Consider the following 16,692-nt stretch of genomic DNA (forward strand, 5'->3'; position numbering starts at 1 on the left):
AAGTAACTTTGGTAATGCAAAGTGATTTAGCTAATGAAAAATGGACTATATAGTGGTCAGTTTAATATCCCTACCAACAACTAGCTTACCAAATTCAGAATTATAGCTCTTGCTATAGTATAATCTTGCCAAAATTTAATGAACAGTTTACTTTGGGTGGAATTTCATACTCAGTCATCTACTGGAGTCAGCAACAATTGCACATTATAACTAACGGGAGAATTTGGCCTTAAGTATGTGTTTTGTGAGTGACGTGCTTATCCTAATAAGGTTTACAAATAAATTATTCTGATTAACTACAATAAAGCCATACAGAGATCCATGTATGATTTTTTTAAAGACTTTATAAACAAGACAACAATGGTATCTAGGTGCAGGGTTAGGCCAGTGTATTCATAGAAATAGTTAGTCATTATCTTAGTCACCATCCTGTTGGTCCAGAACTTACAATTTTCCAAATTAATGTGTACATTTATCTCCAGAGAGGAAACAAGATTAGACATTGGTATCTATAACATACCCTTTTAAAAAAAATACATACATACATACATGGTATATTTAAAAAGTAATTACTTACCATGACAGCCAAGGCTTCTAGGATTAACAGCATTTTGGAGTGTTTATAATTTATCCATAAGAAATAAAAATTCTCACCTGAGTGCATATGTATAGCCAGTGTTCTCTGGCACACATTGGGGTGGGGTGTACATGTGTAGACGTGAAAAATCCATGGTGATTGTTTCAAATCATACTGCAAAAAGGTGAAAATACAGTGATGCAATGGTTTTAAAGTATTTAAATTCAAGGTAAGAGAGCCCTTGCTTTGTTCAGCCTGTGTTATGGAATGTTGCAAATACTGCAGTAGAAAAAAATTTCTGACACCAGAGAACTGCATTACAACATATGAAGCTGGCGCTTTTTTTTTTTTTTTTTTTTAACTTTACTGCTGTTGCTAGATATCCTTATCAAAGCTGCATGAACCTAATTGGTTTCCTCTTGAGAACAGTTTTCCTTCTGAGTAGACCTAGATAGTCTATTTTTTGGTATTTACTGAGTTCTGTGGAATGCCATCATAAAATATGTCAAGCTGCTATCACTCTAATTATACCACATCACTTTCCAATATGCTATGCTATTAAAAAAAAAACAAAAAAAACAGATTTTACAATACCTAAAGTAATACCTTTAAAATATCATCAGTAGCTCAATGACCAGCCCTCCAATTACACACTATTTCGTAAGTGCTTTTTTTAGATGCTTTGCCATCTAATCCTATTGTAAGTTAAATATTTTCTATCCGGGAAAATTGTTTTCTTAAAGTCTTTTGAATATCATTCACTAAACAGTGGAGAGTATTTCTGAGTTCACTTTCTAAAAAAAAAAAAAAGAAAGAAGAATAAAATGAGGGGCAGTTCAGTATTTTGTAATTGGTGTTAAACTAATCTCCTGAGTAAAAACACTCATGTACACACCCAGGGAGACGAACCAACAGCAATCTGAGTCACACACCTAGTGTTAGGCACATTTTCCTAAGCTTCTTTCAGGTTTTTTAAGGGAGTACTTTTAAAGATTTGATTCAAATCTGTATGTGTCTTGAAGTAAGAGAAGGGAAATAATGTTTTGATTCATGCCAAATACCCAAACACTAGTAAATAAGGCATTCAGGAAGATTTGATGTTATAACACGAAGAGATCTGTAGAGCAGAACAAATAACTATGGGTGTGGGTGAAGAAAGATGATGCAAGCCATGCTTTATAAGGATAAAACCTGATGCAAAAAAAAAAAAAAAAAAAGAAGTTGAATTAGCAACAGCATTAAAGATCCTTCTTATTAGAAAGACTCCCTAGCAAGACCAAATAGATTCTATTTTTGGATTATGTTGGGCAATTGTTACAGCAATGGTGCTATTCATGTCAATAGAGTTAAGTCTGCCAAAATTTCCATTACAATGCCCTATTTTTGAGAATTGCCAAACTTGTTATAATTTTTTTTGTCCACAGATAAATTATGGCATTATTCTCTTGCTTATGACAATAATTTTAAGATAAACTTTTGCTCTTCTTCAGCACTACACTTCAGTCAGTTGACTAGATACATTCTTTCAGGCTCATGAATACATTAGAAAATAACCAGAATAAAAGAATAGAATCAAGCACTGAGCACATTTTAACTCTTAGACCCAAAAGTTCAGACAGGTCTCCCCTTTTGCAGGTGCAATTTGTGCCTGCAAATAAAATGGGGACACGTTAGTAGTTGGATAACTACCTATTTATTCCAACAAATAAATTGTAGGTGCAAAGATGCAGGCACAGTATTTGCAAGAATTATAGAAGAGACTAGGCTTTTGAAGTATAATCCTGGACATTGAAATGGTGGTGGTAACAGATACCAGAAGCCATCACAGCCATGTATACATCACAGTTGCACCACTGCAGCTGAATCAGCAGTAGCACTAGCAGGTTTTTTTTTTTTTTTGCTAAAATTCCTTGGATTAGATATCGTCTCTAGTTCCTATATCTCCCTACAGATTGTCCTGGCTGTCCAAATCAGCTGCCACACTTTGATGGCAGTCTGCATTGGCCTTTGGAGACCAAAGATAGAGCATTTTCAGAGAAGAAGTCTCCTCAAAACTTGTTAGATCTCCTGTTTCAGAGCACATATGTTTTCTCAAGCTTTTTACCTGACTGGGTTTGTTTTTGTTAAATAGGGAACATTTTTTTTTGACTGAACACTACTGGCTTTTAATGAGATGGTCCATACATTTTTGGCTAGGATAGCCACCATATAGAATGTAATTGTTCAGTTTTCAGTAAAAGGTGGCCAGAGGCTATGCAATGGGTGGATTTAAAAACAAAAAACGTCACAGATTTTAATTAAAAAAATAATTAAATATCAGATTTTTTTTTTATTTTATTTAAATTATAAGTTTCTTTTAAAAAAAATAAACCTCTTTAAAATGGAATCCAAATGTAATGCAAAATATATTAACGCCTAAATTTATTATCTCTTAAAACGTTTAAATAAAAAAAATATACTGACTCCATGACCATCTATCAATAAATCTGAGTTAAAAAGTGTTGTGCTACTGGGTGCAAGAGACTGGCTAACTCATCCGAGGCATTAGGATCCAGTCTCTGACTCCAGGAGACACCATTACGTGTCTCATCAGAATCATCCATGAGCCCACCTGGATAGCCTCCTACTCCTGCTTTTTTGTTTCTCACTGCCTGAGCTCTGACTGGCTTAGTTGTCAAGCTATGAATATTTGTGACTCCACCCAGCAAGAAAAAATTATTCTCCAGCTCCTGGAGAAACACTGATCTGCCCTCTACCTACTTGCCCTTGCTTCTGGATGGTTTATGGGCACTTCAAGTAAATGCCTTGCTCTATGTAAGCAGACAGAGATACAAACAAACTAATCCATTAGTTTCTCAACTGCCCCTCTCTATCCCTAAATAAAAAAAAAAATACTGCAGGTTCAAAAGGCACGTGCGGTATGAGACCAGAAGTCTTGGACTGTTAGTTCTCTTGTTTTTCTTTTGTTATATAACAAGGGAGAAGGAGCTGAGTGTGCAGCCAGAAAGGAACAACACTGATGTCAAAGAAGAGCAGTGTAAGAAGAAGGAACAATATTCTTCCAAGTACAAACTCTAGTGCTGATTTCTACACCTGGGACCTGGAGGGGGAAAACCTGCCATGGCCACAGGACATAAAAAAACCCCTATTTGGGAATTTTTATTTTCAAGAAATTCCTGTACCTCTGGGTTAAAAAAAATGAACATCTGCTAATTGCAAACAGTGCAACCAAGATGCAAGGCCTGACTGTCAGAATGAAACATTATGAAAAATGCTCCTCAGAAGGCAATGACTGAAGATGATGTGGACACATCTGAACACTCTGAATCAACCAGTTAGTAAACTTATTTTTGCACCATTTTTATTATGCTAGTGTATGATAAAGCAGTCAACATTAGACTAAAGAGAAAAGCAGAAGATATGCTGAGTATACAAAAATCCATTTCCATAGCCTTGGACAAACTGCAGAAAAGATTGTTACTGTGTTGCTGATGTTTAAATCTGAAAAGAATTTCAAGAGACATTGAAGAGAGAAATACCCAACAACAAAGTTAAATTGCAGGCAGTAAAGAAGATGGATCCACCTCATTTTCTTGCCAATATTCTAACACTGAAGTACCAGGGTAGATGCCTAACAGCAACAGTATCTTCTTTAGCAATGAACTGGACATATAATCATCACCCATCAATCATGCCAACCATAATACATTTCAGGGCTAGAAATAAACTATGCCTGAAGTTACACCACTGAACTGAGGGGAAGTCACTAGCTAAGTACCTGGAAATAGAGTAAGTGCAGCTTTTGACAGCAGCAGCCTCTTCTGCAGGCACAGAAAGAATATTTTCTTCATTTCATTCAAAGTTGAGAAATCAACTGAGAGTTGGGGGGGAAAAAAAACAAAAACAGGAAAACTTGTCTCCCCTTTTTTACTCTATGAATAAAAAATGATGAGATGGGTTGAGATCTAGTTTTAAAAGTTTGCAGGACAGCCTAAGCAACATAGAAGACTGTTGCCTAAGTCTCTGGAAAATGAGGTGGGTACGAACTTAAGCTCCAATCGCTTTCACTTAGGCATATTTGAAATTTTTCCCAGGCTGATAAAATAATCAGTTTAATTCACTAACTTGTTAATCCCTCTGTTCCTTTATTAAAGTCACTTAGATGTAAATGTGAAACATGTTCTGAAAAACAGAAATGTATGTATCCAAAACATTTAAAGGTTGTTTTAATAAAAATAAATTTTATATGCTATGTGTTTAAATTTATTACCAACTTAATGCGGCTTGACAAGTCATAAGCAAAAAGAAACTATCTAGTAAATAAGCAATAGATCATTCACCATTTTCTAACATACTCAGATATAAAATTAATAAGAATCTGAATATTAAGCTACGCAATTGCTCAAATAAATGTACATTATTAAAAATGTACCCTCCTAGGTAGCAAAAAGATGTACTAAATCTAGCGTAAAGGCTCTACTTAGTTGTAAATCAACAATTTAATAGTTGTATCAACCAATGAGAATTCACCTCTCTTTAGAAAGTAACAAATACAAATAGAAAAGTTGATTAAAATCAGTAATTCAAATGGAGGCTTTCCACTTGGTGATTTAAAATCAATCCACCCTGACATATTTTATAAATAAAAAAAGCATACAGAAGTGTCTGTGGGGCCATGCAACGTGAAGTGCCAGCAGTACGCCTGATGCTTCAAAGCTGCAGGATCACAACCTATGTAATAAATAATATGGCAGAATACCACTGTACAATACATTTAGCGTACAGAGTGAGGAAAGCTCAGATTTAGATCTGGACTCATTCTTCAATTCACAAGCCTGCAAGAAACTAGAAACTGTAATAACATTGAGTCTCCAGAGTTAAGAGTGCAGCCTTGTAACTCAACAAGCATCGACAGGAACTATTATGTATGCTAGTAACTGTAGTTGGAAGAAAACTCCCCATCCCCTACCGATATTGCTAGAAGGACTATGCAGTATTGTTATCCTGGGAGCAACACGGCTATATCAGAAAGACAAAGTGGGCGAGCTAATATCTTTTATTGGACCAACTTTTGGAAGAACGAGGAAATGAAAGGAGGCAGGGCAGAGAACCACTCATCTTCTATTGTTACGCTGCCAGCTATAGTCAGGTTTCAAATAACAAAACAGAGCCTGTTTTAGAAAACTGGAGGCAGGCTGTCTTAGGCTCCCTCCATGCAGAACAAGAGAGCCTAGTTAGCTTCAAATTTACTCATTCTCAAGATATGGGTAAATAGTAGCTTCAAATACTATATTGGCCCTTGAGTTCCCTTGCCAATTTTTCAGTTTTAGAACAGTATTTGCTTATTTTAAAAGGTGGTTTGCCCCAGTGATTCTCAACCAGGGGTGTGCATACCCTTCGGGATATGCAACAGTTTTCCAAGGGGTACATCAACTCATCTACATTTTTGTTTAATTTTACAACAGGCTACATAAAAAGCACTATTGAAGTCAGTGCAAACTAAAATTTCATACAGACAATGGCTTGTTTTACACTGCTCTATGTACTATACATTGAAATGTAAGTACAGTATTTATATTCCAATCTGTTTATTTTATAATTATATGGTAAAAATTAGAAAGTAAGCCATTTTTCAGTAATAGTGTGGCTGTGACACTTCTGGATTTTTATGTCTGATTCTGTAAGCAAGTACTTTTTAAGTGAGGTGAAACTTGGGTACGGAAGACAAATCAGACTCTTGAAAGGGGTACAGTAGTCTAGAAAGATTGAGAACCACTGAAGAACCTAGTGAAACGGCAGAGGAGACTGACTTTATACAAAGTTTCATCAAATGTGAACAGTCTCAACCTTAGTAGCTTTATTAACTATATGATATAAAAAATAGACAAATGATTAAGTTGGTTCTGTCCCTTTACTAAGGGAAGCTCTTTTGGCTGAAGTAAATTAGGACATTTTAATCCACTCTGTGCAGATAAATCAAACCATGTTACAACCATGAGATGTACTTCTGCTCGGCTGTTACTTTGTTTTGGATGAGTAGAAAGGGACTTTGTCTAAGGGTTAAATTCTATACAGTCCCCCCAGCTAGATCTTTGAAGTTAATACCTGCAATGTTGGGTGTTGGAGTGTTCTTTATTTACTATTCATTGTAGCTGGAGATAAATCTCTGCATAGAAAACTTTTCTAAAATTGGAGTTGTGCTTTCCTTTGCTTTTTTATGTATAAAGAATGCCTGAAACATTTCCCACCCCACTCCACCCCCTCAAAAAAATGTGTACCTAAGATGTATCAAGAATATCAAGTCTACTCACCCTTGATTTTGCTGAAATGCCTGCTGGATGTCTCAGAGAAAGGTGTATTGTTGTTCTCACACTCTAAATGAAGCATAGGTATTGAATCTTTACCCCAACTTTCTCTTCAACATTTAGTAAATCACTGGAATTAAACTGCAATTACAAGGACACCCCACACAGACTGGATAGGAATCTGTTCCTCGGCCAGCTGCTCAGCTTTCAGTCTTCCTGATATCATTTCAGGAACTCTCTAATCAGTCTTCCAAAACAGACAAAACCTGAGTTTCCAATGCAAGAAGATTCAAGGTCTGAAAGACTTTTTTGAGAAAGTAGCAACAAAACACAATCCCATTTTCCTCCTTTTTTCACAGGTCATCTTTAACAACGCAGCTACAGTCTACTTACACTGTAAGGGTACTGTACTGAATCAACAACAAGAACTGCAAAAATACCTTAAAACTGTGGACAACTGACTTGTCTGTCTGCAATTTGCCACTGAGGCTGAATGTGGACCAAAAGGTACAGGTACTTTGCAAAGAGCACTTCATCAACAAATCACATTTCGACCTGGCAGCTCAGCTGATTTCATGCATCTGACACCCACAAGTGTCCCTCCACCTAGAATGCTAGACTACAAGGGACAGATTTTAAAACAAATAGGAGGTGGGTGGCAAGCTCCCTTCTTTGAAAGTCCTCTCCCCTGTCTTTCACCCATAGTAACATCTATTAGACTTCCTTTCTCCTGCACCTCCGCCCACTCAGCTTCCCTTTTCCAGGTTTTTAAACAAAATTAAATGGCTAGAATTTAGATAATTTCTGGTCCCTTTAAAAAAGTTTGAGAGAAGACAAATACTTTGGGAAAGATCATCACTACTGAATTGTATTCCTTTATATTTCTGCTAATTAAAAAAAAGTGAATGCATGTACACTAAGGTCATCTGGCCTTTGGTTCTCATGTTACCACAGGGCAACTGAATCACTAGCACAACCTCCAATCACAGATTCACTGCCTGGTAACAGCAGAAAAAAAAAGTCTATCAACTTAGCTTGGTTTGTTGAGTTCAAAATGAAGTTTATAATGTTAGTCCAACAACAGGGGGATTCAGAAATGAGGTACACTTCTACCTGAAATGTTTTCAAAAATTAGCAGCAATACAAAGCAGTTCTAACGGCTGACTATATTTAACAGAGCTTTAAGAGGATTCTTTTGCTTACAAGCTATAGTATAAAAGTCACAGCTATGGTTTTCAAAAGTGAATACCTAAAGTTAGAAACTTAACTGATTTAGGTACCAAAATATGGAGTGATTTAATTTTCAGGAGTGCCAAGCACACAGAAATAATTTTGAAAAGAAAAAAAAAATCAGGTAATTACTTTAAGAGCCTAATGTTAGACAACAATTTTTGAAAATATTGGCCCATGCCTCTGAAGACGTTTTACCCACTATTGTTAGGAGCAGCACTTAGAACTACTGTAATTGAAAGATTAGGGGGAAATGCTCTGTTTTTCCAGTTTCTTCACTTTATATAGTAGAGTGCTGTCAAATACACAGTCAATTCCCTGTGTACAGGTGAATCTTTCACAAAGTAACAGGAGCAAAAAAGAAGCATTTTAATAAAGGAGGCCCCAAAAACTGACAAAATAACCTACTTTTAACTGTTTATTCTGGCTAGACTCAAGCTGATGCGTCATGAGGGAATACAGCAGACACAAAGTATAAGCTTTTCACAATACTTAGTGTTTAAATGAATATTGTCAAGTTTAGTAGGCCCAAGATCTGACTTTCTCTGCCTCTATTGTCCCTCCTTCTCTCTTGAAAAGTCTGTTAGAAGAATCCATATAACTTCTACATAGAATGGTGGGAAGGGATGGAGAAGAGTGAAAGAACATAAGGCCGCTGTGTTCCAGTGACCAATGAGCCATCTAGCCCAGTATCTTGTCTTCTGACAGCGGCCAAGGCCAGATGCTTCAGAGGGAATGAATAGAACAAGACAATTATCTAGTGATCCAACCAGTCGTCCAGTCACAGCTTCTAGCAGTCAGAAGCTTAGGGAAAACCAAAGCATAGGATTGCATCCCTGAGCATCTTGGCTAACAGCCAGTGACGGACCTATCCTCCAGTTATAGTTTTTGCCTTCGTAACATCCCCTGGCAATGAGTTCTATAGGTTATAAGAACAAAAAAGTTATTTACAAAAAGACCCAAACTAGGTTTGTGAAGTAACAGAGTACAGGAAAGTAAGAAACCAAAGGACGACTTTCAGCCAAATAGGGAGCAAGCAGACACTGCATAACAGAAGTGGTGTGTGGAAGCTATTACACATCAATCTCATAGTGCAACACCCTAGCTCCTCTTGGACACAGTTGGAAATGTGTTGGTTTTGAGGGAGAGGAGATAATCTTCTGAAGTGGCATCATCTCATGGCAAACCAATAGAGTTGGTGGTGCAATGAGCCCTGAGGGTGCAATGACAACAAATGATAACCCAACCCTTGAGTTAGCTATGCTACAAGGGAGGAGATGGAGTTCTGGAAACACTGCAAAGGGACCTCACCTCTGTACAGATGGCCGCAGATGTGGGCAAATCCAAAGCTGTCAGACCAGCAGCATGATTGAAGAACCATGCTCCTACCCACTGCCTTGTGCTAAGAGGCCTCTCTTCCCAAAGGGAAACTATAACTCTTGTTTTCCATAGCTTCAAAACCATAGACATATTCAGGGAACTGTCCCCAATGAAGCCATAAGAGTTTTGCCATTGACTTCAACAGGTCCAAGATTTCACCTCTTGACTTTTTTACCCCCTCCTCTAATAAAGGTGACAAGGCCCATAGGTACCAGCTTTTTAGCACAAATCTGTCATAACAAGCGCATGCCACCTTCCATTCACAGTGCACTCACTGTAACAGGGACTAGCATGAGCCCAAACTTACAGTCATTTGTGACTTATGTGATTCACTTATGTGATGTGGCCTCCTTCACAATAAATGTCTGAGTGCTTCAATCTTTTCTTAGTGTTTTATCCTCACAAACACCCCATTTTACAGATGGGAAGCTGAGGCACAGAAACTAAGCAAGTTTCCCAAGGTCACACAAGAAGTCTGCATTGAAGCAGGGAACTGACCTCATGTTTCCCAATTTCCAGGCTATTATCTTAACCACCTGATCATCCTTCCTCTCTAACGTTAAGAAGTGGGGAAAAACACAACATCTTCATTGGAAAAAGACATTGGACAAATGCTAGCAGCAAAATACAAGGCTGGCAGCCTTGTAAGAGCAAACCCTTATTGATGCATTACAAATGGAAAATTAGATTTGGTAAGAAAATGGTCTCACTTTTGAGATTACCAAGAGTTCACGGAATAAGATTTGACAGCATTACTGTCAACACAATCTGCTATTTTAACTCTACACTTGAAGGCAGACAGAAAACATGCTACTACCATAAACTCTAAATAACCTTTGCTAGACCATGGGCTCTTATTTCACTACTATAAATATTAAATGATGTAACAATTCCTAGTAACCAACTGTTTCAAACTTGAAACTCTGCTATTGTTCACAATAAGCATTTAATATTAATATTGTCCTATTTAGTGAGTAGGAATCTAGCCATCTGAAATTCCTATATAAGTGATCAAATTAACTTTGTATTTACTTCCATGGAGTGTATCTTTAATTTTTGCAATGTCTTCCCCACATATCCCCAAAACTACCACTTAAAACAGGCTGAAAAGCAACGAGCTTCAAGCAAATATTAAACACACTTAATACAAAATATTTGTTCATAAAGATAAGAACTTTTTAAGAAGGATGTTTATATATTGTTTCTTTTAAAAAAGGCTCTGAGAACACTAAGAACATTAACATCTTAAATTAGACTTTATCTCGTAAATGTAAAAATTTGTACTATAATGCACTCGACAGTTGCCAAACTATAACACTACTCTTAAAACCAGGTCTGTTAAATAGATAGAAATGCTGTTTATATAAAATGAAAATTGAAAAGAAAATAGCTACGAATTCAGTTGTACTGAGGCAACAAACATGTCTTCTCATTGTTTATATACACAGAGAGTCTAAAACATGTCATAGCTAAAGTGCATTGAGTCTTTTTACAGACTGGGAACCTTCAGATTAGACAGTGATTAAAAACTCAAGCAGAATTAATGCTGCACATGCATCTAACTAGGCCTCTTCATTTAAAGAGGTACAGTGGTCTACTGAAGGCTCACTAGAATTAGATGTTTAAGCAGTTTCAAAACAAAACTCTAATTTACAGTTTGCCTAGCTAAAGCTCCAAGATCTATCAATTTATATTACATTTTAACAAAAAAAACAGCAAATGCATGGCATCAAACCTATATATCCAAAATCCTGAGTCATCTGTTTCACATATTTAGAATGAGTATATGCTTCAGCATTCTGTTCCAAGGTCGAGCAATCCCAGTCAAAATAATTCAAGGCAAGTTTGCAAGTTGACAGCACATTATCTTCTATTCCACACGGCAGAATCCCAAAATGGCTTCCCAGTCTCAACAAAGCAGGAAGGATCAGACTAATCTGATCCAGCCTCTCAAAGCTCCTCTTGTCAGTCTTAGGCAGAGTTTGAATTTATTGGACAGTGCTACTTCAGCCAGCCCACATATTTAACCCATTAGTTTCTCTCCATAAAAAAGGAATGACAGGCTCACATTTAAAGACCTTGTCCAGTATTTTATTTATAGTTACACACTACCTTTGATTTAACTACCATTTTTCAATAAACTTTATACCAAGGAGAACACACAGCACTTGATTTCTAAAATGCATGTTTCAGGTGTTTGGCAAAACAATTTGCAAGACCTAAATTTTCACTGCTTACCTTTAATTTGTAAAATAAAGAGATAAGCCTGATTCAATTTTCTGCTTTTTATAATACAGCTAAACTCCCACCCCCAAACATACCAGTTGTAGCCCTATTTAAATTAGCTCTTAATCCCATGACAATGAAGAAGTAAAGGTAGAAGAACACGATAGGTGACAGAATGATTTGTTAGTGTACAGATGCAAATAGAAAGAAAGATGTATTCGTTACAAGGTTAGTTAACAAGGCTCTCCTTAAGCAGATCATTTGCAAAGGCAATATTTCTACCTGGCATTTTTTCTTTATTAAAATCAGCAGAGTTTCATTTTTGACAAGAGTAAATAGTGTCCCTGTACATTAGAGAAAGAACTGGAATGCAAGATTAATTTTTAATTATTTCCCTGATCACTGAAACATTAACAGCCTTTGAAACAAGGTTTCAAAGATGTAAAACATATATGCTTACATAAAGTATTTTATATTTCAAATGTGTGCTTAGATTTAAAGAGATACTTCAAAAGCTGTTCCTCCTGCTTTGCTTTTAGTATCACAATTTGCAAAATTAAAATATTTTAAAGCACAAACAGACAGTGGACACTCCTAACAAAGCTGCGCTCATGTTGTCACTCTGCATGTACAGAGCTGGGCTTAGCATTGATTAAGTAGTTTACAGTACTCCCTATCCCCGACCCTCTTCTTTTTAAAAATAAAAATAAAAATAGAAATCTCTGCTACCCTGGGAAAAAAATATGAGTTTTCAGAAGGCTGTCATTAAACAACTGTCAAAATATTATTTTACATATGAGCACTGAGAAAGTATCAAATTTACTGTTTAACCTCAATCCTGCTATTGACTGTACACAGCACCCCATTATCTGTACAGAGCCCCACTGAATTCAGTGAGGCTCCCTAAAGGGGTGCTCCCACATGCAATCAATTATAAAATCAAGGCCTTAATTCTGAAACATGTTTAAAAATACACTTGAAATGCAAATATTTTAACTTGCACGTTTTCTGGCTAATGGTTGAAGTGAGAAAATGTTTAGGAAAAATTTCATTTCCTCTTCCTGAAATGTTAGTTTTAAAATACTAATGTCTCTTCAACAGATGCCAAACTTTTTTTTATTACAATTTGACAAAACAAAATTCATTGTTTTTTGCTTTCTTACTAAAAGACATATTAATCATGATGCATTTAAGTGAAATTGCAAGACTGGCATAGGAAAGGTAGCTTCAGAGGTGGTTTACCTAAACAGAATGTAGTTGTGCATATTGGAATGTGGCTAGAACACCAGCTTTAAAATCCCTATGCCTTGAATTCACTAAAAAAAGTGGGTTTTTACCTCAGGTTAAATAATGCATGTGAATGGTCCCAAGGTAAAAACACAGGGCACTTTAATCTCTACCCACCCACAGCTGACCACGTGGTAAAATTGTACTGCTTACCTTGCCTACCTTAACTCACAGTAAAACTACGCTGCCTTGTCTTTACTGTGTTTTTACCTCAAGACTGCTCACAAGCTTAATTTATCCCAACGTAAAAAACCCACATTGTTTCTTATCATGTCATCTGATCAACAATGGTAATGTTGGCTGAACTGTGTGTTAAAAATAGCAAAAGCGAAGCAAAGCAACTCTAGCAAGTAGAGCAGCACAGCACTAACACCACTCTGGGGTACTGGTTCAGGTAAGGGTACACAGCAGCAGGCTATCACTGTTACTGTGGCTTTGTCTACACTATGAGGTAGGGATGTGATTCCCAACTCTTGCAGACATACACACCATTGAGCTAGCATCCAGTAGCACTGGCAGTGGTAACACAGGCTAGTTGAGCCAAGTGCAAACCTGCTGGAACCTTGGCAGTATGTACTGAGTATGGTTATTCTGCATTACTGCTGGCCATGCTACTATAGCTACATTACTATATTTAGTGCAACTAGCTCGAAGACAGCTAGTGCGCATATGTCTGAGAGAGCTGGGAATCACACCCCAAGCTCCTAGTTTAGCTGTTGCCTGTGTGACACAAATACAAGACTTCAATTTCCAAGAAAATATGGCTTTTCACGTGTAAAAAGTTCCTACAACAATACACCAGATACTGATTTCTCTCACTTCACTTTTATAGTGGTCTAACTTCTGTATCTACAGGAACAATCAGAATCTGGCCTAATAAGCCAATTTCCCTAAAGTCTTCCTGTAAGGTTTATATTTCCTCTTTCTTAATCTCATGCTAGCATCAACATGTTATATCCTGCCCTGCTAATAACTGTGCCTCTCTGGCTCTGCCCACAATACAGCCATGCATAAAATAGTCTGATCACAGTTTACACCTACACACACGTAAAGTACAAGCTGTAATAGATAAATGTATTATAATAGTTTTCAGAAACTCCTGTTAGACTCCATCTGGGAATGTTAGACTCTAGAGCTATTTAACACTGGCCATTTTTCCGCCCCCCCTGGAAAAAATCCCATTACTGCTAACAGCTCCATTGTGGCAGGAACAAAAAGGCAGCACTAGTGCAGACAACACATTGGCAGCAGGGCACGCGCCTGCAAGGCAGTATGGGCATGGGCAGAGGCAGTATGTGCTAACTGGAATGGGACGGGGACAAGCGCATGCCCCTCCTTCATAGTTTGTCAGCAACCTCCCCTCACATAATGCAGGGCCCCAGTGGTGTCTACTGTGCACTCCTGAGGCCTCTGCTGGAGTTCTGTGTCCAATTCTGGGTGCCACAATTCAGGGAAAATGTGGACACATGGGAGAGAGAGTCCAGACGAGAGCAAAGAAAAGTATAAGGATTAAAAAGAAAAAACAAAACAAAAAAAACACCTCATCTATGGGGAAAGGTTTAAAAAAACTAGGCATATTTAATCTTGAGAAGAGACAACTGAGCGAGAGGGGAATCTACTCATAGTCTTCAAACCCATTACCACCTGTTACAAAGAGAAGAACCCAGCAATTGTTTTCCAGGCCTTCTGAAGGCAGGACAAAAAGCAATGAGCTTAATTTGCAGCAAGGGAGATGGAAATTAGCTCTTAGAAAACTCTTTATAACTAGGAAGATAAGTAAGCTCGGGAAGAGGGAGGCTGTGGATCCCCTTCAGAGGGGGGATTTTAAGACAAGCACTTGCCCTGTCTCGGCGCAGGGGCGGACCCAGGTGACCCCCTGAACTCCCCGCCAGCCCCACGCTGCTCTAATCACATGTAACGTCCCCCGACCCAGCGGCCTCCCCACCGCCAATGCGCCCGGCACCCCGGCACCACCCGCCGAGACGCCGCAGCCGCCTCGGCAGGGGAACGTTTGGCCGCACAGAAGCATCGCTGTGCGCAGCCTTGTTTTCCTGCGCTGCCGGGGCTAGGCGGGGGCCTCGGAGGAGCCAAAAGCAGCTGCGGCCGCTACCGCAGCTTATCTCCGCCCGCCCGGGCCCTGACACCTCCTTCCAGGAGCGGAAGCGGCGGCGCGAGCAGCAGGGGGCGGGCTGAGGTAAAGGGCAGTGCGAGAGCCTCACCGCTGAGGGGCGGCCCCGTGTAGCGGACTCAGCGCCCCACCCCCGGGCTAGGTAACACCAGGGTCCCCACACTCCCTCACCAGGGAGGTTCCCCGCCCTGAGAGCAGCAGGACCCGGGGGAGGGGAGCGGCCGGGCCTCGCAAAGCGGGCGCGTCCCCAGGGAGACGTTACCTGCGCGGGGAGGAGGGACCGAGCGGCGGCGACACTTAGTGGGCCCCGCCCCCACCTCTCCTTTACGGGCCGCCGGGAGCCACCGCCCCCAGGGCCGGGCGCCCCACCCCTGGCGCCGCTCAGCGAGGCGCAGCGGCCCCTACCGGAGCGGAGCGAATCTGTTGCTCCCTCCTAGGGCCCCAGCACGCAGCCTGACACTTCCCACCCCTGGCACCAGAGCGGGTGTGACACTCTCATCACAATGTGACGCCCCTGGCACCAGAGCGGGTGTGACACACCCCGTCAGTCACAGTGTGACACCCCTGACACCAGAGCACGGTGTGACACACCCCGTCGGTCACAGTGTGACACTCCTGACACCAGAGCACAGTGTGACACCCTCATCACAGTGTGAAACCCCTGACACCAGAGCATGGTATGACACACCCTGTCAATCACAGTGTGACACGCCTGACACCAGACCACAGTGTGACACACCCCATCAGTCACATGTGACACTCCTGACACCAGAGCACAGTGTGACACCCTCATCACAGTGTGACACCCCTGACACCAGAGCATGATGTGACACACCCCATCAGTCACAGTGTGACACCCCTGACACCAGAGCACGGTGTGACACACCCCATCAGTCACAATGTGACACCCCTGACACCAGAGCACGGTGTGACACACCCCGTCAATTACAGTGTGACACCCCTGACACCAGAGCACGGTGTGACACCTTCATCACAATGTGACAACCCTGACACCAGAGCACGGTGTGACACACTCCGTCAGTCACAGTGTGATACTCCTGACACCAGAGCATGGTGTGACACACCCTGTCAATCACAGTGTGACATCCCTGACACCAGAGCATGGTGTGACACACCCCGTCAATCACAATGTGACACCCCTGACACCAGAGCACGGTGTGACACCCTCATCACAATGTGACAACCCTGACACCAGAGCGTGGTGTGACACACCCCGTCAGTCACAGTGTGATATTCCTGACACCAGAGCATGGTATGACACACCCTGTCAATCACAGTGTGACACCCCTGACACCAGACCACAGTGTGACACACCCCGTCAGTCACAGTGTGACACTCCTGACACCAGAGCACGATGTGACACTCTCATCACAGTGTGACACCCCTGACACCAAAGCGCGGTGTGACACCCCCCTGTCAGTCACAGTGTGACACCCCTGACAACAGAGCACAGTGTGATACACCCCCCATCACCAGAGCACAGTGTGACACTTCTCTTTAGTCACAGTGTGACATCCCCACCCCTGGCACCAGAGCTC

At 40.1% G+C, this 16,692-nt stretch overlaps 1 protein-coding gene across 14 annotated transcripts in view; it reads right to left on the minus strand.

Moving 5' to 3' along the window:
- The window catches only part of SUN1 (Sad1 and UNC84 domain containing 1), a 61,501-nt gene extending 46,024 nt beyond the window's left edge, over positions 1-15,477 (minus strand). For 8 of the 14 annotated variants that reach the window (XM_075069214.1, XM_075069212.1, XM_032770989.2 and 5 more), the window contains exons 1-2: positions 11,228-11,426; positions 655-751 (exon numbers count right to left, since the gene is read on the minus strand). In XM_075069214.1, coding sequence (XP_074925315.1) covers positions 655-731 — 77 coding nt within the window. In that variant the 5' untranslated portion in view covers positions 732-751; positions 11,228-11,426. Of the gene's footprint in view, positions 1-654; positions 1,388-11,227; positions 11,427-15,395 lie in introns of those variants that run through there. The other 6 variants (XM_075069209.1, XM_075069216.1, XM_075069215.1 and 3 more) reach the window with 3 other exon arrangements.
- Positions 15,478-16,692: the final 1,215 nt, after the last annotated feature.

This window comes from Chelonoidis abingdonii, chromosome 9 (assembly GCF_003597395.2).
Source record: "Chelonoidis abingdonii isolate Lonesome George chromosome 9, CheloAbing_2.0, whole genome shotgun sequence".
NCBI lineage: Eukaryota > Metazoa > Chordata > Testudines > Testudinidae > Chelonoidis > Chelonoidis abingdonii.